Source organism: Carassius auratus, chromosome 10 (genome assembly GCF_003368295.1).
Source record: "Carassius auratus strain Wakin chromosome 10, ASM336829v1, whole genome shotgun sequence".
Taxonomy (NCBI): domain Eukaryota; kingdom Metazoa; phylum Chordata; class Actinopteri; order Cypriniformes; family Cyprinidae; genus Carassius; species Carassius auratus.
This window is the reverse complement of record NC_039252.1, coordinates 1,719,104-1,746,839: the sequence shown is the minus strand read 5'-3', so window position 1 is coordinate 1,746,839 and position 27,736 is coordinate 1,719,104. Positions and strand designations below refer to the sequence as shown.

The following is a 27,736-nucleotide window of genomic DNA, read 5'->3' as shown; positions in this document are numbered from 1 at the left end:
CTGGACAACCGTAGAGTGGCTTTATCCTCGTCACTCACCAAATAGAAGTGCGCTAGTACTCACAAACACTAACGCGATCACACTCAAAGCTGAATGTTAAATAGCTCAAGACTTTAATTCAATAAATAAATGGAAATTTGGATCCCATGAAATGTGATATCGTAATATATGAACATATAGCTCATCTGAATCACACGTATGAAGTAGTGATGTCAAACGATTAATCGCGATTAATCACATCCAAAACTTGACTTAAAAAGCATTGACTTTGATTAACCCCTATTCTTCAAAAAATTTGAAGAATTAATAATCCATTAGGTTTTGTACATTGTGCAGTTTAGGCCATTATACGTAATTATGCAAGAGCATAATGTCAGGAATAGACATTATCTACATGACAAGTGATTTATGGATGAAAATGTGCCGCCAGGTGCTTGAAGTATAACCCCAATATAACTTCATCAAAACCTAATAAATGATTTTGGCAGTGCATGCGCAGGGCTGATATCAGGAGGTTTACAGGTCAGCTACAAGACCTCGGTCCATGGACCTTAGAGGCGAGGGAATGGCAGCCCCTAATTTAACATATCTGCTGTTCTCATGCCACTGCAGAACATCATTTATTAACGTTTGCTTCTTCAAGAAATGAAATACATTTATTCTAGATTACTTAGATTAATTACTAATTGTAATGACTAAATGTATATTCCAAATTACATGACAATTTCATTTTAGTTAGTAACGTATTACTTTAAATTAAACATTTTGGGTAATATGATCAGACCACTTTTTATTGCTTTTAGATTATTTTGACTTCACTTGTCAACTCATTGATTTCAATGGGATAATCTTGTACCATATTAATATACAAATACAAAGATAAAGAAAACATGGTAACACTTATACAGTATAGGGACCAGTTCTCACTATTAACTAGTTGCTTGTTAGCATGCCTATTATTAACATATAGTCTGTTTTACTTTTAAAGCAGATATTCTGAATGACCGTATTCTACATCCCTAATCATACACAATACTTAACAACTTAACAAAACTTAACAACTACCTTACTAACTATTAATAAGCAGAACATTTGATAGTTTACCTTAAAATAAAGTTTGACCGAAAACATTCTTTGTTGTTAACATCATGAAGTGCATCAAACAGTATGTCAAGGTTTCCCAAACTGGAACTCCAGGGGGTTTGCGAGTTTAAAGGAAAGCTAATACTCAATTAAATAATGAAAATGTAAAATTAAAATAAAAAATTGTAAACATTTGATCATTTAAATAGCATAAATGAAAAAAGGGGGGGGGGGGGGTTAATTTGTTTACCTGCATGTGCATGTGACCATTAACCAAAATGTAAAATGCAAAGACTTTCTGAATATGCATAAGCGGTAGCTATTTAAGAAAGGAAAATGTAAAAAATGAAGGAAAAAAAAGAAATAAAAAAAAAGAAAAAATAAGAATCCGTGAGAATCAATCAAGTCTGACAGATTTTTTAGCTATTTTGTAAATATGTAGTCATGTAATCAATTTTACAATTAGTAGTACAATTCAATTTTACTTTTTAATTTTGTGATCTGATTACGGGTATTTTAAAATGTAATATTATCTAATTACAAGCACTTAATTTGTGGTATCTGATTACTAAATCCAGATTAAATGTATCCAGTTAAAGTACTCCCCAGCTCTGACAATAACTTAGTGTTACCGTATAAGGACTTCCTCCAAGAGTTCATCCAAGAATTTAAAATCTGTCGTCTTTTACTTTTTATAGAATTTATTTCATTTAAAAATTAAACTACAAATGTCATGATGCTTCAGAAGACAGTTTTAGATCTCGTTTCTTCATTTTTCTTCAGACACAACCAGAGGCCCTTAGAGGTGACGAGGGATGAAGTCCATAAGAACAGATGTCATGTGAAGTTTCCAGAACTTTTCACCAGCTTTCCTTACCGGGTCAACGTCACGGCAGTGAACTCGCTGGGTCGAGCTTCCAGCGCCATCAGCTTCGAGGAGTCTTCAATAGGTACAGTGGTATACTACACTAAAAAAACATTTGGAAAATGCATTCACTCCTAAATTGCTATTAAATTTCACAAATAATAACAAAAAAAAAACAAGTGATGTCAAATGATTAATCGCGATTAATCCCATCCAAATTAACATTTTGTTTACATAATATATATGTGTGTATATAGCATGTATATATAAATACAAACAAATGCATTTATGTATTTAAGTAAAAATATCCTGTTTATATATTAAATATATTTATATATAATATAAAATATAGGAATAAACATATATAAATGTAAATATTTTCATAATATATACTGTGTATGTATTTATAAAATAATATTTACAAGTCATTTTGATGTGAACACATTGAATTGCTTAAAAAAAAAGTTATTTAAAAATTCCTATTCACTATTAACCTTGTATGATATACTGGGGTTGAGCAAATAGACCTTGCAAAAAAATCTAGCTCATATTTGCCAGACACTTGTAATTTATAATCATCTCCTTTTTTTATTGTTCGTTTTTTGTTGTTGAAAGAACAAAATCCATGCTGGCAAACAGAAGTGAAGAAAATATCTCCAATATATCGTCTGGCTGATGGTGGTGTGGTGTTGAAGTGGCTTCTGGCAACTAAATAAGATGCTTACATGCATGGCTACATGTGTGCTTGATAGTAATAAAAATGCTAATGTAGTCTGGATCACTGGAATGACAACGAAAATATTTTCCCTCTGGTTCTAGTGTATATTTTATAGAAAATGGACTCTTAAAAAAAAAGCATTTCATATGTTACAGCTATTTGATTGCATTTGAAAAAAACAAGAGCATTTTAGTGACAAGTAGGAAACATATCGATGAAAGTTATAATGGAACTAAAGCATGCAGACTATTACATTTTGACCAGAACTTCAAGATACATGGGAAATAAATATACTAAATGAAAAAAAGCTACACAGCGCAAATAATTTTCCTCATCAGATTTTTTTTTTTTTTTTTGTGCTGTCAAATGATTAATTATGATTAATCACATCAAAAATAAAAGTTTTTGTTTGCATAATGTATGAATTATATGAATATAAAAATATAATTGTAAATACATGTAAACATTTCAATATATATATATATATATATATATATATATATATATATATATATATATATATATATATATATATATATATACTGTATGTGTGTATATATACATAATAAATACTCACAAAACACACACACACATATATATTATGCAAACAAAAACTTTTATGTTGGATGCGATTAATCACAATTAATCGTTTGACAGCACTAATAAAAGTATTGAAATGCATGACACTTATTTTTCTTACTTCTCTTTTCCCCCTTGTTTTAAGCAGAAATCGAATCAAATTTAGAGAGGTTTATGCTTATACAAGGTCAAAACTATTTTCCAATGAGGTATTAAAAAAGGTTTTTAAAGTGAGCAAATGATCTTGTCTACAGGATGTTTTAGATGTTCTTAAATATCTTTTTTGTTTGTTTTTTAGTCCAGTTCTTCCTCTCAGCATGCTCAGACATAAAAATCTGCATCCGAATAGCCGACATCTAAACAAGATCAACAGTGTTTGAAAGTCGTAAAGAGTGTTTCGCTCAAGCCAGGTCAAGGCCTGAGCTATAAATCCTGAAGCCACTATGTGTCTGCTATGAATAGTAAAGGGAACGGGGCTCAGAAACATCTCTTTGTCCTCGTGTGTATGTGTTTGTGTGCGAGTGAAGCTTAAACCGCAGAGCAAACAGAATGATCCTTGGACACCGCATCTCCAGAAGAAGAGAAAGGCCACTCTGTTGCTCTCTGCTTATTTCCCATAAACCTTAGCTCCAAACGGCTTTCCTAATATTCAGGAGACGCCGCTGCTCAAAAGACATCTCGAGAAATGTCACAGTGTGGCTTCTTTAGGAGACGTGTATGTTGTGTCAAACTGATTTTCTGCTCAGAGGGACGAGCTGTGGATCATAAAGAGGAGATCTCAGCACTATTCATCATTCATCTCTTTTTCCATTATAGTCTTTTGCTAGTGGCATTTGTCATGAGTGATTCTTTCTGCGTAGCCACTAAAACTGTGTTCTTTTTATTCTGAGCCTTGTCACAGCTCAAATACCATTAGCATTTCATTAGTATTTTCACACTTCCTAGCTATGTTAGAGGAATAGTTTACCCCAAAAGATCTTATGACTATTGTTATTACTAAACCTGTATGGCTTATATTATTTTATTTTTATTTTTTTTTCTGAGAAAAACTAAATGAGAAATTTAGAAGAATTTTCATGCTAGTCTATTCCATATGGTGAACGCAAGTTTCAAATGACAGCAAGCTTCAAGGTTTAAAAAGACAAACAAAGTGCCTTAAAGATAACCCACAAGTCTTTCCAATCCCAAAAGCCTTTGTTTTTCCATGCACTTCTTAAATCTTAACTTTTGAGATTTTGCACTATTTTGTTTCACTAATAAGGCGTCTTGTGGATTAGTTGAAACAAAACATCCATACCATATATATCGTTTTTGGCGTGACCCATTTGAATATGGCCATGTGTGGATACGATTTGAGGATTTTCCTCCCATTTGTTTTCCACAGAAGAAATCAATGAAATTCTGATGACAGATTTAATTATGAGGGATTGATTTCTTTGAATATGATACCTGAGATTGGTCATGGGCTTACATCGAGGTCTCTTTGGTCCAACAGTGAAACCTGACCCCCCTGAGAAGGTGGTGGCCAAACCTGTAGCCAACAATGCACGGAGACTAGAGGTGACCTGGAACAGTCCCAGTACGTGGCCCGATGTGGAGACCTTCCCGCTGAAGTACTTCCTGCGCTACCGGCCGCTTATCCGAGACATGTGGCAGCACGTAAGTGGGGAACACCGCTTTTTTAGCTTCTTGTCATCTTTAACGTTTATATAAAGAGCACATGCTATGTGGCCTCACACTATTATTGACATATTCTGGTAACCAACTATATACGTCTTTTCTGCATGGTTTAAAATAGTGTTTCAACCACATCTCGTTTTGTAGAAGAAGACAGGGGTCAACATGGGCAACTGGATTTGGTTCCATTGTCAGCTCTCCACATGAGTCTAATTGTGTCCCTCAGCTCTAACAGAGCCATGAGACCAGATATGTTTTTTTTTTGGAAATTGATTTGCTCACCAATATGTCAATCAGTGTTTTGGACAAATGAAAACAGGTGATTTATGTCCCATATTCTCGGCTCATATAGGTTGCTATACTACTGAATGACAGCACCAGTCAGTCAGTCAGAGAAGATTTCTTAAGAAGCCTATTGGGCTTATTGAATTTATTCCTCTTACATATCAAGGCTGAAAGTAGATGTTGTGTCATGCTTATTTCCATTAAGCTCCTTAAGTAGATGAGCACATCTCACTCCATAATCTAGTTACTGCCTGGCACTAAGAATATTAAGTGTTTCAGAAATATTTCAAATCTGTTCGGGAATTTTGAAATTAGACCACCTGCTCTGGATGAATGCAGTATAGATCTGTTTTGCCATGATACTGGAACTTCTTACTTCGATGTAATGCCTTATACAGAGTAAATGAGTTCAAAATGAGTATTAAAGCTGTTTCAGAAATTCATTGATAGGTATCAAAGAGTCAGTAGTTTTAGGGGGGAAAAATTTTACGTAAAAATTCAACATTGAAGTTGCAATGAAATCGAGCTAGCAACTAGTGTTGTCAAAAGTACCAACTTCTGTACCAGTCGGTTTCCATTTCCCGCTAACATTTGAGCGAATTCTTAAACTGCGGTTTAGTGATTGTGTTCATGTGTTCAACAGTTATGACTGTGATTGGCTTCACTGATCATCGCTTCATTCTCTTGACCGAGCGCTCACACAGAAATACTCTGGAGGTTTGAGAGCTGCATCTATCAGCCAATCACAGTCATATCTGTTGAGTGCATGAACACAATGACAGTCAGCTGTGTTTAAGAATTCGCTCAACAGTGCTCAAATGTCAGCGGAAAACGGACAATTAAAAAAAATCAGTAAACGCTGGAATTCAGTACTTTTGACAACACTACTAGCAACAGGTCTCTTTCTTTCAAATTGTGATATACAACAGTTTAACAAATTATCGGAAAAAAGAAAAGAAATAAATACAGGGCGGGGACTTTGTTTTATCTGCTGGTTGTTGATTGGTTTTTGAGAACTGGGCGTGACATTACAAATCCGTGTGAACTTGCAGTCATTGTAGAGAGGGCGGGGTTTAAGTGGACTAAATGATTATAATAAAATTTTTGCGTGCGTTACTAAAGAGAAATCTGTTGGGAGATTATGTTACAATAATTTGATACAGTGTTGATTAAGAAAAATCGTATATAAATTGTTTGCAGTGACATCTAAAAAAAAGTCATTTACAGCACAAAAGAAATTTTGATTTCATGCCAACGTTAACTGCACCAGGATAATACTGTAACAATAGGTTTTCTGAATACGTTGCATTTTACAATAAGGCTTATTTGCATAAAAAGGCATGTGTGCACTGAAAAGAATGTATTTCTAATAAAGCAACTAAATTTAAAGTTGTCAATCAATCTACGTGCAAACACCAATGTTATGTAGCTGAAGTCATGATGCCATACTCCACTACAGAGCGCATCTTATCCCTCCTTAGAAAGAATACAACAACATTTTCAAAACAACTATTACTCAGTGCCATATGAATCCTATTTGAGTTCTGTGAGACCACTACTCCTCTGAAACAAACCATATCAGCCCGAACACGAGCTCATATCAGCTTGCAGCAAAGACCATATTGAGCTGCATCACGATAAGGTGGAAACCTCATCAGTCTTCGGCAGGGCCGCATTTCAGCTGCGCCTCACATGTGCACTCACGTAGTGCATCACGGCGAGAGGGCTTCAGAGAGATGAAAGAGCCAGCTCGGCACAGGGAGCGTGGTGTAGGGAAGCCATTCATTCTGCTGAGGAATGAGGGGATGGCAGCTGGAACAGTCCTCGCTGAGCGATGGATGCCTCAAAGCTGCCTGGGATCATACGGCAAAATGTGGCATGGAAACAATCAAGCGCTCGCGGCTAGCCGATGGTGTCCCTTGGTTTAAGATGTGGACATGTTTTATATTTGCTTTTTTAATATTAAAAACATCAATTCCAGTTGAATTGAGGTGCGGGTTTGCAAACATGGCTCAGATTTTAGAACCTCCGATTTCTGTTGCCAGAACTGTCTAAACAGACACGCTTTTTCTGTTCTGTGCAGTGCACTTCTTTTTTCTTTTTTTCCTTTAAGATATATAATTATAACACAAAAATACAATTCGACAGAAATGATAGAGGCCTTTCGTCATGGAGGAATCGGTAGACAGATCGATAGGGAGTCAGACAGACAGTACCACATGTATCCAAAAGTATGCATTTGCATGGAAAAGCATAAGTTAATTCTGGATCCATAGTCTGGAAACTAGGACTTTGAATTTTTTTTTTTTTTTTTTTTTTTTTTTTTTACTGTCAGCCATCTGTTTGGAAATCATACATTTAAAGAACACAGTGAATCTGTAAAATTATGACTGATTTTAAGACTCATTTAAGAATCATCCGCAACTGTTTTACACAAATAATGAAATCTTTCACAAATGATTACTGGAAAGATTTATTAATTTAAGATGACAGTTTACCCTCAAATTCTGTCATCATTTATTAACCTTCAAGTTTTTCCAAACCTGTATGACTTTCTTCTGTGGAACACAAAAGAAGATGTTTTGAAGGATGTTTAAATGGTTTTATACATATAATGTCAGTCAATGGGGTCCAAAACAACATTGTATGGACAAAACCACTTTTTGGTTACACTTTGTATCGATAGTCCACTTTTAAGAATTCTTCTAACTATAATTCACTTTGCAACTGCATGTCAACAAGCAATCATTTGGGTATTGGTCGACTAAATAACTGACACGTAGTTGCAAAGTTACTTATTCTGTAGTTAGAAGAACATCTAAAGTGGACTAAAGTATAAACCACGTGCATGCAGGTTTGGAATGACATCACAATTTTAAGGCGAACTTTCCATTTAATATATCAAAGGCATATTTCAAAATCAGAAAACAAACGTTAAATGTTTACCATAATTAACAGTACATTCTTAAATTACTATTGAAATCTAAAATTAGAAATAACTTGGTCAAAAGCAAAATGTGTGGCCTCACATTGACATATACTTGACTATATAGTAGGAATGTTGTTTTTGTTGAGCGGCTCAGATAAATGAGAGGACTGAGATAGTCAATGGATCGATGTTTCTGCTCAGTTGTAATTGATGGAGCTGAGCTGAAGAAACATATGGTGCAGCAGAGCTTTAAAAAGCACTGACATTTAAAAGATGACTCTAAGAGCAACGGAAGTGTGGAGTAATTATAAGAAAGATATGCATACAGTACATTCACACCCGCTGAGTGATGAACTTTGAAACTTTTTATTCACTCAAAGGTGTGAAGAAGAGATTATTAGACGTCTATTTGTAGTGGGAATATATTTGCTGAAAAATATCAGTATCCTGAGTGCCAAATTCACTAACAATAAATAGGGCCACTGTTATTAAATAGCAGTGTTTTGTCTGAATTGTTTTAGATTTGCCTGTGATATTTTTTTTTTTATGAGGAAAATGACAGACTATTCATGATGTTCTTTCTCTTTGGATAAAAGCATTGCTGTACTGATGTGTCAAACTAATCGATTGTGTCAATTATGTAAATGCATCATTTTGCATTGATTGCATGAATACATCCAACTTTTTATGTTCGTCCCAATGATGGCTCTTGGGCATGATGGAAATTTTCAGTACTCACAACTGCATTCTCAGCAAATTGAAACTGTTTGAGTGAAACATGGATAGATGAATGGCTTTTTTAGAAGTTTTTATATATATATATATATTGTTTGGTAAGTTGAACAAAGAACTAATGGACTAATTAGAAAATAATCATTAGATTGATTGATTAATCTAAAAAAATATTGAAAGATTAATTGATAAAAAATGACAGTTAAACAAATGACTAATGGACTAATCAGAAAAGATATATATATAAAAAAAATCGATTAATCGACTAATCTGAAAAAAATCTAAAGATGAAAGGGGGGGTGAAATGCTCGTTTTCACTCAATATCCTGTTAATCTTGAGTACCTATAGAGTAGTACTGCATCCTTCATAACTCCAAAAAGTCTTTCGTTTTATTATATTCATAAGAGAAAGATAGTCTGTACCGATTTTTCCCAGAAAAACACGACCGGCTGGAGGCGCGATGTGTGGGCGGAGCTAAAGAATCACGAGCGCCAGTAGGCTTTTGCGTTGAGAGCGTTTGGAAGCTGTGACATTACCCTGAGGAAAAACCCATCATCCAAAACAAACCATGGCTTACAGTCAGATTCAGCGTATATTTATGATCCAGAATCAGATCCCGAGGCTGAAACTGAACGAGAGCAGCAGCAGCAACGACTCGCTCCGAGCGGGGCTCGAACCCGGGTCTCAGGCATGGGAGAGTACGCACTAACAAGGAGGCAGAGATATTTGAAGCAGTTTTACTCACCGCCTGCGGTTCCAACACACGATCGTGACCCTTTTTCCTTGGGATTGCATCATCCTTAAGAAATAAACGATACGCAAATCCGGTGTCAAACTGGGCTTTGTTTGTAAAACAAGCATCTTCGAAATGCAGGGAACAAACACAAACACTTGCACAACTCCGTTGATGCTCTGTAAAAATAAACTCCATCCACTGGTCCCTTAATGCTGTTTCTCTTTTGGTAATCTGTGCAGGGTTGTCTTGCCCTGGCAACCAAAATCACACTTCTTTTGTGACATTTCGCGACGCTCTCGTTTTGATCAGTGAATGTCTGTGCTCTCAGTGCTCTGCTATACGGGAGCGTGCGCTCTTCCGGCAGAAGTGCCCTCAGGACCCATATAAGGAAATTCTGCTCCATCTAACGTCACACAGAGCCATACTCGAAAAAAACTTTCCGAAACTTGTGACAAACCGGAAGGAGTATTTTGGGATCAAAAACAACATCTACCAGCAGGGGTTGAAGGCCGATGCTACGCAGCAAAACTTTGACCATGTTAAATCGGTGCATTTAGTGCCTGGTTTGCTGGTTAATGTATAAAGGGCAGATTTTATGTGTGCAAATACCACAGACTAAAAAGTGCAGATGTTTTCATGTACCCTTTGGGTTAAACATTTAAAAAAAAAAATACATAGTTGCGATATTAAGGTTGTACATGCATTTCATTAGCACATGCATTTAAAGACCAGGTGAAATCCTGTTCATCGCAAGTTATTCTGGAGAGAGATGTGAATGATGGATTGAAATAGATGGGAGCGGCAAAAAGACACGAGACAGCTGTGAAATGACTGCATATGTTTCACGCTCTGTCTTTTGTCCAGGAAAGCAGCAGCATGGAGTCTGAAAAAAAGAAAGGAGGCTGGGGGTGCGGTGAAAACAATGTTTTTTTTCTCTTCTTCGCCTCTTTCATTCCCAGAAATGATGTATTTAAACTCAAGCTTTAACAAGCCGCTGTGGTGCCACTCAGCCAAATGAGAAAGAATCTGCTCTTGACCAGCGGGGGCTTCTGGGAGTCACTGCTCAGAATGAATGTGCTGTGTTAGAGGCCAGGCTTCATAGAGCTCTGTCCAGTTTCAGGTGACTGATATGTGACTGCAGATCTAATGGGGTTCGCCTCACCGTCGCTTCAGGTAATCACAATGATGGACAAAATTAAAGCTACAGAAGGAGTGCACTATTCCAAAATGGAGTAGCTTTAAAAGAGTAATGGAATTTGAATAAGATTTAGAATGTTATTTTTAAATTGTGTAGTATAGCAAACATTTGGAGTGTTAACATAAAGTCTGGTCCACATTGTAGATCATTCTCAACAAGTGTTGCTTGTTTTGTTGGTTAGCATGGCCTTGTTAAAACCTCTGCTAGTAGATGCCTGGTTCCTTTTAGTCAGTTACTCTCAACAGAGACCCCAATTCAACGGTCACCGACGTGACGTCTCTGCTCCCACCTTCAGGGAACGAGGGTTACCGTACATAACTGAGACATTTTTTTTGAATGCAACAAAGAAAGTTGTAAAGATATATATTGGTGGCAGGGGAAAAAAATATATTTAGCAGATATTTAACATCTGTATTTTTGGAGGCCCCTTATAGTGTAAAATGTTAAATAGATATTTTCGTATTTTTATCTTTATACTGACACCTGTTGGTGTGGGTGTAGCATTAGTATATACTGTATGTGTGTGTATTTATATACATAATGAATAAACACAGTACACACATTATGTAAACAAAAACGTTTATTTTGAATGCGATTAACCACTTTGACATCGCTTTTGTTTTTTTTAATTATTTTAGGTTTCATTTTTTATGCTTCACAAATTTTATTGTGCAATGATTCAGTAAATACATCTAAAGTAAAGACATTTCTAATGCTACAAAATAATTGAGTTTTTACTTTTCAAACCTTCTATTCATCAAAGAATTGATGTCCATTCATAATTAATAATGTACTATTATTGTGTAGGTTTTGCTTACCTGCTACTAAACCAAAATGGTTGAAACACTCGTCGTATCAGCCCGGTTTCAAAACATTGTTTGGTTTCACACTGCAATATTCATATGTCCTTGAATAGTGCAAATAACACACATTTTATATCTTCCCGTTAATTTCACAAGTTTTAGTTTATGTTTATGAATAAACTGCAGTTTTGCAGCCTTTTCTTTAATATCTAATTTCATGATGAAACTGCAAGCAAACACAACAGCGTAGACCAATAATTGCCTTGTCCTTAGTTTTCCTTTGTTGTTCTTTCTTTTTAATGGAGAGACAGGTTCAAATAACAGTGCACTTATGCTGATTTATTGACTACTAGACTGAGTTTCATAGGACCCATTAGCCATTAGCGTGTGATGTCAGTTAGCAGTCACAGTTATGATATCATCCACGGCTGTCCGTGCTGCAGATATCAAACAGCAGTGAACCGGGGGGAATCAGATGCCTGCTTGGTTGTTTTGCTCGTTTGGGTGTGTGTATGTGTGTGTGTGAGCCATTATGAGCTTCCAAAACGCCTCACTATAGCTAACAGTGGCTCGGGACTCGATTAATAACTGCACAGAGGCGGATTACAGCAAATTAACCAGCAGCATGGAGGGGGAAATAAAGGTCATTTATACAAAACTCTGAGATGTGTGAGTCTTATGAAAGTATGCTCAGTCACGCTGCGGTGTAGTTTTTTATTTGAAAGCCATCATGACCTGTCCCTCCTCACGGTCCCGTCGGCCGCAGCCTCCATTCCTCTTATTTATGGATCTCATCAGAATTCAGGGTTTGAAGATGCTCCCTAGAAGACACACAGACAATTCTTGCACTGAGCTTATTTATATATATATATATATATATATATATATATATATATATATATATATATATATTATTATTATTATTTTATTTAATTTCAAGCAGAATCAAAAGAAGACTGTAAAAAATATATATTTAAAATACATTTTGGGGACCATTAAGAACTTACTAAGTATCAATAAGCAGCAAATTAGGAGTTCATTGAGAGAAAAAATAAATAAAAAACAATTAACAGTTCACCTTAAAGTGTGTTTTCATGTCAATTATGCACTTTTCTCATTACTGTAAAATGTATATACATTGTTTGCAATACTGTTTAAAAGGCATCTTTTGCTTACCAAGGTTGCACTTATTTGATTAAAATACAATGATATGGTAATTGTGAAATATTAATGCAATTTAAATGAACTGTTTCCTATTTTGATAATGTGTAAAATGTAATTTGTTGATGTGATCACAATATATAAACAAAAAAAAAAAAAACATATTAGCCCGTTACACTGTTGAAAACAGGTACATTTTCATTATATTTTTTTAAATGAATAGAATGTTCAAAACATGCATATATATATATATATAATATATATATATATATATATATATATATGTGTGTGTGTGTGTGTGTGTGTGTGTGTGTGTGTGTGTGTGTGTGTGTGTGTGTGTGTGTGTGTGTATTTACAGTATGTAAGTCCTAATTTTAAATCACATATTTTTACTGTTCATTCTGAATGAATCATTCAAAAAAAAAAAAAAAAAAAACATGCAATTATCTGGTAAAAAACAGCACGCTCGAGGCCAAGATTAGAAATGAAATAACAAGCTTCAGTCTGTTTTTGACACAAATCTATCATATGACTTCAGAAAACTTTCTGTTATGCACAAGTCACATTTATGAGACTTTCATTTTACTTTTGTGTCCAGTCTTCAGATTTTTTATTTAATTTAGATTTATGCTTATTTTTTTATGTTCCACTGAAGAAAGCCCGGAGTATGGATTCAGAACAACATCAGGGAGAGTAAATGATAACTGTATTTAATTGTTTTGTGTCAACTAAGTTTCTGTTCACTTCTCGATTGTCAGATTTACCAGCCGTAATCGTCGTCTCGCTTACCATGTGCTAATTTACCCACAATTCTCTTCTTTGATTCAGCCGTTGATTTGTCTCCCCGGCATGCCCCGTGTTTAATGGCCTTTTGTGCATCTGCCAGCAGAGCCTCTCATCCTCCAGCTGCACTTAGATTAATCAATACTGCCGGCCATAAGCATGGTAAAGGACATTAGAGAGAGAGAAGAAGGGGGAGAGGGGTATTCAGCCATCTTTGGTGAACGTCCTGTGCTCCACCCCAGCCGGTCCCCTTCTGCTCCACACACACACACACACACACACTCCACACGCTGCTGCTCTTTTTGTGCAGCAAGACTTGAACACTTCTGATGGAATACACTCGGCTACATCACAAGTGTACAAGTAATGAGAGCAATTCACCTGCTTTTATTGTTCACGGGTGATACTTCTGCTGGATGTCCTAATAATAACTGAACATCGGACCCATAGAAACAAACAGATGAAATCAACAAATGAAGAAACCTTTTTTTTTCTTTTGGCATTTATGCCTTTATTTCAGTATGAAAAATAGGTGAACAGGAGCAAAGTGAGAGACAGAGAAGCACGGAGAGGATCAGCACTCGAACTTGGGATGCCCAAAGTGCAACGGTTGAAACCATTTAAGTTAACTTTTTTTTTTTTCTGCTGAAGCTAATAATTGCAACAGTGCAACATAAAATAATGTCTTGAAATAAATTAATTAATAAAATGAACTACAATAATTTCAAAATAAAAATAAAAAGTCACCTAGTGTAAAATTCTCAATGAACTCAAATATGAAAGGTGACAGACAGATTCAGACTGAGGTCTCCACTCAACAACAAATTAAACAGTGATTCAAACGGAATTCAAAAAAGTTAATAAACTGTCTGGACAAGAAATATATTTTATTATATTTACTAAATAATATGAAATATATTAAATATATGTATAAATTAAATGTACCGTATACCCTCCCATATATATATATATATATATATATATATATATATATATATATATATATATATATATATATATATATATATATATACATATATATACACACATAAACATTCACATAGTTACATACATAGATAGATGCACAAACAATATATATATATATAATATATATATATATATATATATATATATATATATATATTATATATATATATATATATTGTTTATTTAGGTAGATTTTTTATGTATATATTATTACTATTATTAATAAGGGTTTTCCTTTTGTCTTTTTTGTTTGTTTGTTTGTTTGTTTTTTTTTGTAACACTCTGACAGGCCATACCAATCTCATGCATTTCATAAAATAAAAAAATATATATATTTTGGAAAGTGGCAGGCATTTGTACTTTGTTTTCATATCTCTTTTTTTAAATGTGTTTATGATTCTCTAAGGCTTAGGTTTAGGGTGGAACTTCATGCAGAATTTATTTTTTTATTTTGTTGGTAAAAAAAAATACCAATTACAAGTAGTAGTCTGGCTATTTTTTCAGAAATATCTTCTGGAATTCCGCAAGAGTGTGAAAAACTTCAAAATCCAATTCTGAAATTCCGCTAACATGAACATTGAACACTGTTCTGTCTGCAATCCAGTTCACTGTAAACACACCTCAGAAACTGACCTTTAGCACATGCCCTTCATTACGTTTGGTCTTTCTCTGGTGTATTTAGTGTAATCCTCACAGGTCTGCTTCAGTGAACGCTGTGGATGCTCTCAGTGTAGATGGATTGTGTGTCACAGATCCTCTGCTGGACAGATGCTCTTCTCTGTGCCTGTAATTGCCCCATTGCAGGCCTGTCATCAGAGATGCTGGACTTCTGATTATTTCAGAGACAAGTGATATTACGCATCATTATCTGTCATCAGGATGGTGATGCTCCTAGCGTGCAAATGGACACACATTCATGTACACACACTAGTAAGTGCTGATGGATCTCAATGCAGAGTTTAATACATTTGTGCTGAAAACCATTATTCCCTCTCCACAAATATCCTGGCCTTGTACCTTCCCCCACTCTATCAGAGAGACCATGAAATTACTACTTCAAAGAATTGTCTAAATATTTGATTACTTTATTTACATTATTCACTGGTTAAAAGCTGGTTAAGAGCCTGAAAACAAAGAAATAATAATATTTATAATAAGAAATACTTATAACAACAGCAAATAATGATGTTCAAAGTTATTATTATTATTATTATTATTATTATTATTATTATTATTATTATTATTATTATTATAATGTTTAATTTTGAAAAATAAAATGATGCAAGTAAAAGATAATGTGTATTCAGTTGAAATGTGAGCATTCTGAAGTTGAAATTGTTATTGCAGCCTATTTGTAGATTATCTTATGTTAAAAATGTATACATAACATCTGATAATTTCTACAGTATGCTAGTATTATTAGTTTTTGTCGTTGTTGATGATGAATATGCTGATGGTGATGATTATGATGGTAACATGCTACAATAATACATTTGGCTAATAATAATTATTATAAAAAACAAACAAAAAAAATATATTTGAACAATTATTTGCTGTTGTTGATATAACAATTTCTAATAGTTATTTTTAATTATGTTTATTATTATTTTTATTTATTTGTTTTGAGGCTCTCTCAGTCAAACCAGCTCTTTCAGTCAAACTATTTTTAAAAAAGTATTCTTCACACGATTTGTAGAAAAGTAATCGCACAACTGATTGTTGCAGGTTTGACTCACTATTTATGTCCATACCACAAATTGTGCAGAAAATGTATGAGCGATGGAGGGAGAGAGGTTTGATGGTTTCTCTTTATTCTTAATTCATCTAATCTCTCTCCAGGAGAAAAACTTGAGATATTAAAGAGATTTCACTTAAGGTATTAGGTGCAGGCCTTAGGTTAAGAAACCAATTTGACAACCAAAAGCCCTGAATGTCTCCTAACCAGGATTTTACAGTGTTACCTTCATTACAGATTGATCAAATGCTTGCATGTCAACGATTCACACGCATGCATGAGCCAATGGCAGAATCAGAGCTCTTCAGTCATCTCTCCTACTGCATTATACGGCATTAACATTAACATCCACCTCTGACAGCTTCAACAGTTTGATGAAGTAGTTTGTTCAGCTCTAAGGTTATTTTTCCTTGGGGCACTGTAAGCTATTTCTTGACGCTCAGTGCGTAGAGATTGAAAAATGCTCCTTGGCTCCGTCTCTGCCGCCCATATTGATTCTGGGATCAGCAGGGGCATCCTTGAGATGTCGATGTATAAAGGTTTGTGTATTCACACACCTTATTCAGTGTCACAACCCCCTAAGGGCTGCTGTCTTCTGATCTGACTCTGCACAGCGAGGGGAGCATCTGTCTGGAGCTCTGGATCAGTGTGTGTGTGTGTGTGTGTGTGCGGGCGCATCAATGAAATGTGTTCGACAGCAATTGAAAAGATAAAAACACGTCTTTTATCCTTTTATTTGTAATTTGTATAATTTATTAATACTAGGGTTCTAACTGTAATTTAATAATTTACAATAGATTATTAAAGATAACATCACTAGTCGCTGATCTAATAAAAATTATATTTAGTCATTTTAATTCTAGTTAACATTTTAGGGTTAACTTGTTTATGTATTTTTTAATATGTCTTTGTATGTCTATTTCTGGATTTATTTATTTTAGTACCAGTTTGGTAACTTTTTATATACTGTGCATATTATACTGTGTATAATATATATATATATATATTTGTTAATATAATGTAATGTAATTTAATCAAAAATAATATAATAAAATTGTATAAATTTAATATAGTAACTTAGTAATAACTTATTATTATTACCGTTGTGTATTTTTACAAAAAAAAAAGGTATATATGTAAAAATGATTTTTTGTGCTCTCTAGGACAGTAATATTAATGTTCTAATAAATAGAAATACATTTTCGGTAATATTTATTCAATATTTCAGTCTGCATTCTTTATCGTAAACATCCAATGCTTTATCTTATCATTGATTATCACAATAATGTAGTGTCTTTAGTTCATTGGGATTCATTTGATTAATTAACCAGCACATCATTGTTTATCACAAGTTAATTAGGTAATATTTTGCTACCATATATTTTTTTACCATTTAACAATCCAAAGTGATTTAGGGCCCTATAATACACCCGGTCCAATGCGACACAAGTGTCTTTGCTAGTTTCAGTACAGACCAAAAGTTTGGACACAACTTCTCATTCAAAGAGTTTTCTTTATTTTCATGGCTATGAAAATTGTAGATTCACACTGAAGGCATCAAAACTATGAATTAACACATGTGGAATTATATATGGAATTATATACATAACAAAAAAGTGTGAAACAACTGAAAATATGTCATATTGTAGGTTCTTCAAAGTAGCCTCCTTTTGCTTTGATTACTGCTTTGCACACTCTTGGCATTCTCTTGGCACCCCATCACTCTCCTTCTTGGTCAAATAGCCCTTGATGCCTTCAGAGTGACTCTACAATTTTCATAGTCATGAAAATAAAGAAAACTCTTTGAATGAGAAGGTGTGTCCAAACTTTTGGTCTGTACTGTATATATATATACACCTGCACCGTGCGCTTTACACTTTGCATTTAGATTGTTAAAATAAGGGCCCTTAATCTTTAAATACATTTTGATACATAAATAATCAATGAATAATAAAATGAACTGACACTTACTTTTACACAATTATTAACATAACTTAAAGTCAGTGGTGTCAAAAGTACTGGCATTCATTACTCAAGTAGAAGTATAGATACTAGGGTTTAAAAAGACTTTTGTAGAAGTTGAAGTATCAACTCAAGCTTTTTACTCAAGTAAAAGTGTAAAAGTACTGGTTTAAAAAACTACTTAAAGTATAAAAGTAAAAGTAATGTAAGGGGGAAAAAATGCCATTAAGAACAAAAGCTTAGGCCGCACCACAAGGGCCTATTGTGTACTACCCCACCGCCTCAAAAAACATTTTTCTAAAGGCAATAGACCATAATGACTATAATGTTATATTAAAATTTTCATGTTGAAAAATTTGGGATGCACTAGGCTTCCTGTTTCATCCGCATATATGAAAATACAAAAATGGTGTGCACATCCCAAACATCCAATTAGGACGCAGGTGCAAGACAACTAAATGATATAGACAAATAAAGAAGTGAAGTCTGAACACTGAAAACTACTGCTCCAGAGGAATTTAATCAAGCAACGTTTCGACCTTCAGGTCTTCCTCAGCCGCATATATGCCCATTTAAAATGAACGCACTTTAGTACAATGCAAATACATTAAAGGACTAGAGATATGATGACTAGTTGCCAATAAGTATTGTTATGGTGCAAAAAGTCAAACTTCAGAGGCTTGTCATCAATAACTTTTAATGGAATGTTTATGTACATCCAAGATTAGCTGCAGGAATCTGTGAGGGCAATGGACAAGAACATTGGTGCAGGCTTAGTAACAATTACACTTGTATGGTTGTCTATTTACAGTAAACATTATAGTGCTGTCAAAATGAATGATTAATCCAAGTGATTAATCAAAAACTAAAACTGGAAAAGAAATCATAATCCTGATACTTTCTTGATTGATAGCTTCTTGTATTTGGTACATACGTCTGCTATGTCCATTGTTCGGGGGGTAACGAGTTTCAAAGTTGGTATAGCCTACTTATCACAACATTGTCAATCGCATCGTCAATCGAAAACGCTAATTTATTAAAATGTCTCGCTACCGAACTACCTACAGTAGCTTAATTTGTGGAGGACGAAGAAAAAGCACTCATTTGGTAAATGAGCCAGTGAGAAATAATAACTTTTAAGTAGGGTCCAGTGCCTTTTCAATACTTTTAAAAACTCCTAAACGGTGCCTGAACCGATACTTTAAAAAAAAGAACCACAAAAAAAACTATGGATAACTTTAAAGAACATTACAAATATTTAAAATAAATCCATAGCTTGTTGTGCAAGTTGTGCTTCCCTTAATCTAAGGCTAATAAATGTATTTCACAATCTGGGTCATTATTTAATACAAAACCACACATAATGTTTCTACTGTATCTCTGTCACTCACTCTGATATAAAAGTTAACATGAGTGCTGTCTGTCACTGTCTTAAATCAGTTCTGTGAATTACTGTATGCTCAGTCTTTATAAAGTAGCAACAGTGTCGTTTTTAAAATACAGTACTGCTCAAAAGTCTTATGGAAAAATTAGTATTTTCTCCCCAAAAAGGGTTTTAAGCCAGTTATTTATATCTTTTGCTGTAGTGTGTCAATAGGAAATATCAGTTTGCCATTAATTTTAATAATAATCTAGTGCGATTTTGAATGCACAAGCAGTCTGACAACGGCAAAATTAATGTTTGGAAATGTAAACTGATATTTTATACTGACACACTACAGCAAAATATATAAATAACTGTCCGAACACCATTCTTTTAAGTGAAAATACTAATGTGTCTAAGACTTTTGAACAGTAGTGTATGTATAAAGTACGTATGATTAAATTAAGTATATTTAAGTAAGTGCAATCAAAGTATGTGTTCGTTCATATGTGTTAAGGGCTAGATTTTCGCTGGAGGAAACGGCTGTGGTGTGATGAGCGAAAACTTTACAGATGAGAAACCGACTGCTACCTCGTGACCTTTTGTAAACTGTATTTATGATAAAGAACTGCACAGATATGGATATTCTAACAATCTATCGATAAACGCATACCTTGTGTCCTCTGTTTGTTTAAGTGCACATGCGCTGCTCCGTTCGTGGTCTTTGCTCTGCGGATAGAAGAGCGCGCTGAAAGACGGGAGGAGACCGGTCTGACGCTGGTTTCATGTGAAATTTAAGCGGACTGACTCTGAGGCGATCGGATACCGGTTCCATACCCAACCCTACTTTTAAGAAATATATTTTTTGATAAACGAACCCAAAACTGTCTATGTCCTGGCTGGACTGTGATGTGATTTGTGTCACGTGCAGGTGCGATGGATCGCGTACAGACCAATAGGGTGTCGGAATATATTTGTTTATACTTCTCATCCAACCACAATCAAATTCACTCCATCCGGATGGCGTGATTTATCTGGATAGGTTTTTTTTTTTTTTTTTTTTTTTTTTTGAAGGATGACAAGCCGGAATGGAAACAAGCCGAAATGAAATAGCAGTAACGAAGCTATTTTTAAAATGTAAGGAGTAGAAAGTACAGATACTTGCCTCAAAATGTAAGGAGTAGAAGTAAAAAGTCGGCTGAAAAATAATCACTCAAGTAAAGTATAGATACCCCAAATTTCTACTTAAGTACAGTAACAAAGTATTTGTACTTCGTTACTTGACACCTCTGCTTAAAGTGTAATAATTGCAATAATACAATAGCATATTTAGTCTAACATTTATTTATAACTATTTCCCGCTCAATTTTGTTTTGTTTTGTTTTGTTTTGTTTTAGCTCAAATGTAAAAATTATGCTTTCAAAAACGGAGATGAAACTGTTATTCAAGCAGTAGACAAAACCCAGCTCCTTGGTAGGCTTTCGGGTTAGTATTACTTCTGACTAAATGTTCTGACCAAAACTGTTAATTTAATATGTAATCTGACTGATTCCACTGAAAAATGATGTACATGTTAATATTTAATATAACATTTGTTAATTTTTTCATCCATATTTTTTTGTTGTTGTTTTTGTTTTTTGATGTGATATTTTGATGTGACACTACATCCAGTGCCTCTTTGAGGAATCTGTTTACGTGTATGTATTTTTCTAAGGCATTGTTGATATTCAACCCATTAATGAGACACATCTCATTAGTGCCAGCTTGCATGGGTTCCTCTTAAATAGCATAAGACGGTTCACGCACTCAACACAGGAGCGCTGAATGATTTCCTGTAGTTTCACACAGTCAGTTCTCTGTGATAAGCGTTAAGGTGTTCCCACTACCTTTCATATTAATTGCACCGATGTTGGCTGGGAATCAAAGGGGGTCTGGAACCATGAACAATTATCTATTAAACCTGTTGGTCAGCAGTAGTGATCTCTCAGAAGGGGGGCTGAGGGAATAGCTCTCATTAGCTTGAGTGACAGAACCTGCGTCGGCATGCTACTTTTATCCCGTCAGTAGAAAGTCAAATGTGAATTTAGAAAGTGGCACTTAATTGCTTTTTCTCTCCACAACAGTAGACATGCTCTCCAACTGGGCGTGTTTATATTCCCTACTGGGAGGACGAGGAGGAGTAACGGCGCTATATACTCAAATGAGTTTTCTTATCTGCTGTAGCCTTAAGTATGCTAATTGTCCTGTGCATGTGCATGTGACTCGTGTTTGACTAAAGAAGGGCTTCTCAAGTGGTTATGCCTCAGGACCTGGATTTTTTTTTTTTTTTTTTTATCAAGTGGCAACCATTAATTATGCAAAATTATTAACATGACATACACTGTGTTGGGAAATTGAAGACATGGAAAGTATTTTCTATGAAAGTCCACTTTGTGCCAATTGCAAGTTTATTTCTCGGTATACAATTATTTCTTCTCAATTGTGACTACTTTCTCACAGTGTGAATTTATGTCTTGCACTGATTTTATATTTGGCAGTTTGATTTCTCATAGTGTGACTTCATATCTCTTAATATTATTTAATATCTCACAATGTGATTTCTTGCCATGTGACTGCACTGTGATTTTATATTCTACAATATGACTTAATACCTCGTAACTGTGACTTCATATCCTACAATGTATCAGTTTGTGTGGTGTGGTTTTATATCTCAAAATTGTGATTATTTTTTTTTTTAATCTAACAATGTGACTCAGTCACATAGTCAATATATCAGTCAAACTACAATAAATCACATTATGAGATATAAAGACACATTGTAGGATATAAAGTCGCCAATTATGAGATATAAAGAACTACAATAACTTAAATTAAAGTCAGTTATGTACGGTCCCCGTAAGGTGACTTGTTCGGTTTACTTAGTTTTTTCTTGGCCATGAAATAATAACTCGTGGGAACATCATAATATGTCGTGGCCACGAGATCATTTTGTCGAGTTTAATGCATAAACAAACCTGCGTGACCCAACCCAGGATTATCTGAGAATTATCAGGAATCATTAATATTTTATTTTGAATTAAGTAATTATTAAATTAAGGACGTCGTTACCTCGACAAAATTATCTTGTGGCCAGGACATAATATTACATTCCCACGAGTTATTATGTCTTCGCCACGACAAAACTAAGTATACCGAACAATTCATCTTACGGGCACCGTAGTTATGCAATATAAAGTCCTACTACACATAATTGTGACTTAGTATCTCATAACTGTGACTTTATATCCTACTCTGTGAAATTATATTTTATAATTGCAACTTCATATAATACACTGTGACTTTATATCTCATAACTGCGACTTAATTTCCTACAATGTGACTTTATATCATACAGTGTATATACTACACTGGGGCTGTGCAATTAATCTTAAAAACATTTTCAAGTTTTATTTTGACCTCGAACGAATATGAAAATACAATAATCGAGATAAAATGATTATTACGCCCCATTCCGCCCACTTTTGCATGCGCTTTGCTCCATAAAAGCCCAGTTTCCCGTGCAAATCAGTGAAATTATGTAACATGACATTTGCAAAACGGGACGTGCTTGATTTATTAAAGTATATTTATTCATGTTTTTAAAAGCATGAAAGAGCACTTTCGCTGCTCCTCAGGAAGAGATCGGTGTTCAGAGACGGAACAGAACATGGACATGTAAAGTTATCTTTTATCTCAAGGAGCACGCCTAAACGCTCAAATACACACAAAAATGTGTCAGAATGCTGTGCATGCAAAGCACAGTTTGTCTCATTTGTATCTTTTTATTTTATAGTATCTGTCCTTTGCTTTTATTATTACTGACAGTTTAATTATTTTCGTGATTACAATATTGACTAAAATAATTGTGATTATGATTGTTGCCATAATCGAGCAGCCCTATCCTACACTGTGACCATATGCCTCGTAATTGTGACTTAATTTCCTACAATGTCTCTTTATGTCTCATATTTGTGACTTCACATCCTACAATGTGTTTTATATCTCATAATTGTGAATTATATCCTACATTGTGACTTTATATCTCATAATTGCAACTTCATATCCCATAATGCGATTTATATCTTATAATGTTATCCTACCATGCAACTATATAAGTCACACTACCAGAAATCAGATTATGAGATATAAAGTCACACTGTAGGATATAAAGTCACAGTTGTGAGATATACAGCCACAATTCAAGAAATCACATAATATCTCATAACTGTGACTTGTATACTACAAGGTGACTTCATCTTATCATCCCGACTTTATATCCTACAGTGTGACTTGATATCTTCTATCATAACTGTATATGTGACTTTATATCTCATAATGTGATTTCTTGTAGTATGATTTTAAATCTAAGAACCTCAACTTCATATCCTACTGTTTGAATTTATATATCATGACTGTGACTTTATAACCTACGATGCAACTTTATGTCTTATAATTATACAGTGTGACTTTATGTATTGTATTTATGACTTTATATCCAACAATATGACTTTGTATCTCATAATGTGATTTCTTGTAGTGTGACTTTAACTCTCATAATTGCAACTTTAAGTCCTACAATGTGATTCTGTATTTTGTGTTTGCAACTTTATATCCTACGGTGTGACTTTAAATCCTACAATGCGACTTTATTTTTCAATGTGATTTTATATATAAAAATATGAATTTTTCATAATTGTGACAACTCACAATGTTTTTGTTGTTGTTGTTTTGTTTTTTGCAGTCTAACTTTATATAACACAGCTGTACCTTTATATCTCACTATGCGACTTTAAATCTCACAATATTAATTTATGTCTCGCTATTTATCTCAGCTGCAAATTTGTAAAAACTGTTAAAAACACAATTACATTTTTATTTTTATAAATAAATACTATAATATAGGCTTCCATTAGTTTCTCCTATCTTCTTTAGAAGTTGATAAATCAATGCAATGTGCAATCATATCTATGCACAATTGTATTATTTGTCATTAGTTGCCTTTCATTATTTAGCTTTAGCATTATTTTTTCCTCTGCTGTTTTTGACCCTATCAGAACAGTCTTACAACTTTCTTTATAGATTTGACCCATTTGAGAACCATTGGTCCTAAATATAAAAAAAATAAATAAATAAAAGTTGCCTTCCTTCTTGCTAGGATACTTATATTGAATTGTCCTTGGATACACAACGGCAAGTAAAAAGCCCAAGAATTTAATGCCCCGATAAAAGAATCCACATCCCTTAAAGCCATGATTTCCATACCAAAAGCCTTAAGTCAGGAAAGGGTGCTATAGTTAAATGGGACAGGATACTGGGGGGAGAAAGGGGTCACCATGCCCTCCCTTATGTAATCTCTCAAGAATGTAGAAATCTCCTATTCTTCCAGGCCTCCCCTCTGCTCACGTTGTTGGCAAAGCTGTTTTCAACACTCATCTTTGATGCTAAGATGAAAATACAGACTGTAGATGTAATACACAATGAGCGGCAGATCTGAGCGCTGCTGCTTTGAGCACCTTTTTGCACCTTTTAGAAATGGGATGAATTTATAATGTCCCCGCTGATATAGCTCAACAGATGAGGAAGGTGCTATTGTGTAGCTTTCAATGCCGAGGGGAACTTAAAAGCTGGAGCTATCACATGCAATTAATAGATCAAGAGATTATGTTATACTCTGTGAATTATCAGTTGCAGGCTCTATCCAGGCTTGAAGAGTAACAGAATACCTGTAAATGTAACAAGGCTGTCAGTTTAAAGTCACGGGGGCCAGATTCTGGCATCATTTGCTCATCCTTATGTTGTTCCAAACATATATTGATTGTATATATTATTTTGTGTTCCACAGAAGACAGAACGTCATATGGAATCAGTGTGTACAATACTGAAAGACAATTTTAAATTACCTTTCCATCTGCTTATAGCTATGCTGTATACAGTAGCTGCAGATGCGAGATCTGATTTATAGCATATCTTTCAAGTGGATCTATTTATAAAGATACAATCATTTTAATTAAGCTTATAGTGAAAATCTTTTAGAACAAAAATACATGAAAACAGTAGCATTGGATAACAAAGCCGTGGGAACATATTTTATTTGGTGGGTGATGGGGGCGGGGCTTGATGTTGGAGGGCGGGGCCATGGTGGGCGATTTTTTTTTTTTTTTTTTATAAATTCCTAATATTAGCCCAAACTAATTTTTTTTTTCTTTAATATTTCTATTATTTAATGGGACTTTACTAAATATTATCAACGCTGATGAGCAAAAGTTTACATCAGTTCACTACGGCAAATTCTCTCAGAAACAAGGTGTAGATGTACATGCATAACAAAGCTTTTTTAGAGTGCTTACACTCATGCTAGACTGAATTCAGAGATATTCTTTGATAATGTACATGTTCTTTGCTCGCTGTATAATTTGTTCATTGTTTGAATAATCGAGGACATGCAATGTTATAAATTAAACTTAAAATGTATGTTTTTTTAAAACATGATCAGACTGAAAGACTGAATACAAATTCAGTCTTTAAGGATGCTAACTTTAAACCATTACTTCCTCCTTAAAGTCCATAATCAATAATAGAGTTAGTTAGTAAGGTAATTATTATACAAATATTATATACTTAGGATAGCATTACACAGTGCACATGGAAAAATAAATAAATCACTAAACAAATTGTCTTTCAGCATATTTTAGACCTTCTGTCTGCTAAGACACTGCGACTACGCTGACATATGTTGGTATAAATCTCTCATAAGCAATTCCAACAAAGATACAGAAAATAACTCAAGATTTCTGACTTGCATGTCGGCAACTGAGCAGCAAATGGAGCTGCCAGATTCCCAGCAGTCACTGTTGGCTGATTACTGTCACCATGCTGTGATATTTTCTAAATTCTGCTCACCTCCCCACATTCATGCCTCCAGCCCAGCTGTGCTTAAAGCTGACGGCAGTGGAGTGCGGCTCACCCCACCTGATGCCTGCTTGACCAAACATGAAAGACTGTAAACAGCTTCTGTTGATAATATGGCCGTGAAAGCGGACTAGGCCAAACAGGTATAAGCAGGATTTTGCACGGTTTTCTTTCAAAGTGACTTTCAGTACAGCGTGAACACGGAATGGAAATGAGTTGTGTGCACTGGACATACAGTAGGTCAGGGTGGGAACTCTCTTTTATCTCTCATGCATGCTTTGCTGTGATTTCATCAGTTATTTATTTCCAGCTGGGTTACTGACATCTGAAACCCTGACGCTGCAGAATGTTTGAGACATTACATTAGTATGCACTCAAAATATTTAGACCTAAATTTCAGATGCACATTTTTGAAATTCATATAAAATGTCTGTACATCACATCGCACACAGTTGATGCATATTTGTCAGTTATACATAAATGGAACAAATACGATCTCTTTTGGGTTTCATAACCAAGTTTGCATATTGATCATCAACATTGCTAAATGGAATTGAATATTGCGTGTTCCACAGATAGCCCAACGATATCTCACGACCAATTCATATGTATTTTACGAAGTGGCTTATTCGTACGAATTTGTACGACCTCACTCATACGATTTTATATGATTTGTCTAAACCCCAGTGACGATTAGGTTTAGGGGCGGGGTTAGGTGTAGGTAATTCGTACAAATTCATACGAATTGTGCAACTCGTAAACTGTTTATTTAATTTTATTTACTGACAGATTTGTAGTTCTGTAGTTCTGTGTTATTTATTTGTTAGTTTACTTATTTATTTATGGTATGTTCTTGTAAGTACACTGCAGCTGATTCTCTTTCCTATAACTTGGAAATTGTCTCAACTCAGAAAATGCATACAGTAAAGTGGTTCTAATAATATTAATAATACGTATTGGATGTATGTGGCCCAAAATATGAATGTACGTAGTGCCAGATGTAAGTCTTTAAAGTCCATAAGTGGCCTTTTTGATGTGATACAAGTGTGTAACAAGTTCACATTCACAAAAATATGCTCTCAAACATGCAATGCTAAACTTCATAGCACCTGAAAAAAATAAAAAATAAATAAATAAAAATCAGTTCCATTTCCTGAACCAAATCCAAAACCTAGTGTGCTGTGACTCATT

At 34.5% G+C, this 27,736-nt stretch overlaps 1 protein-coding gene across 1 annotated transcript in view; it reads left to right on the top strand.

The window, feature by feature from the left end:
- The window catches only part of LOC113109524 (ciliary neurotrophic factor receptor subunit alpha-like), a 156,025-nt gene that overhangs the window by 113,136 nt on the left and 15,153 nt on the right, over positions 1 to 27,736 (top strand). The window contains exons 5-6 of the mRNA XM_026273100.1: positions 1,867 to 2,033; positions 4,741 to 4,904. Of these exons, the coding sequence (XP_026128885.1) occupies positions 1,867 to 2,033; positions 4,741 to 4,904 (331 nt within the window). The remainder of the gene's footprint in view (positions 1 to 1,866; positions 2,034 to 4,740; positions 4,905 to 27,736) is intronic.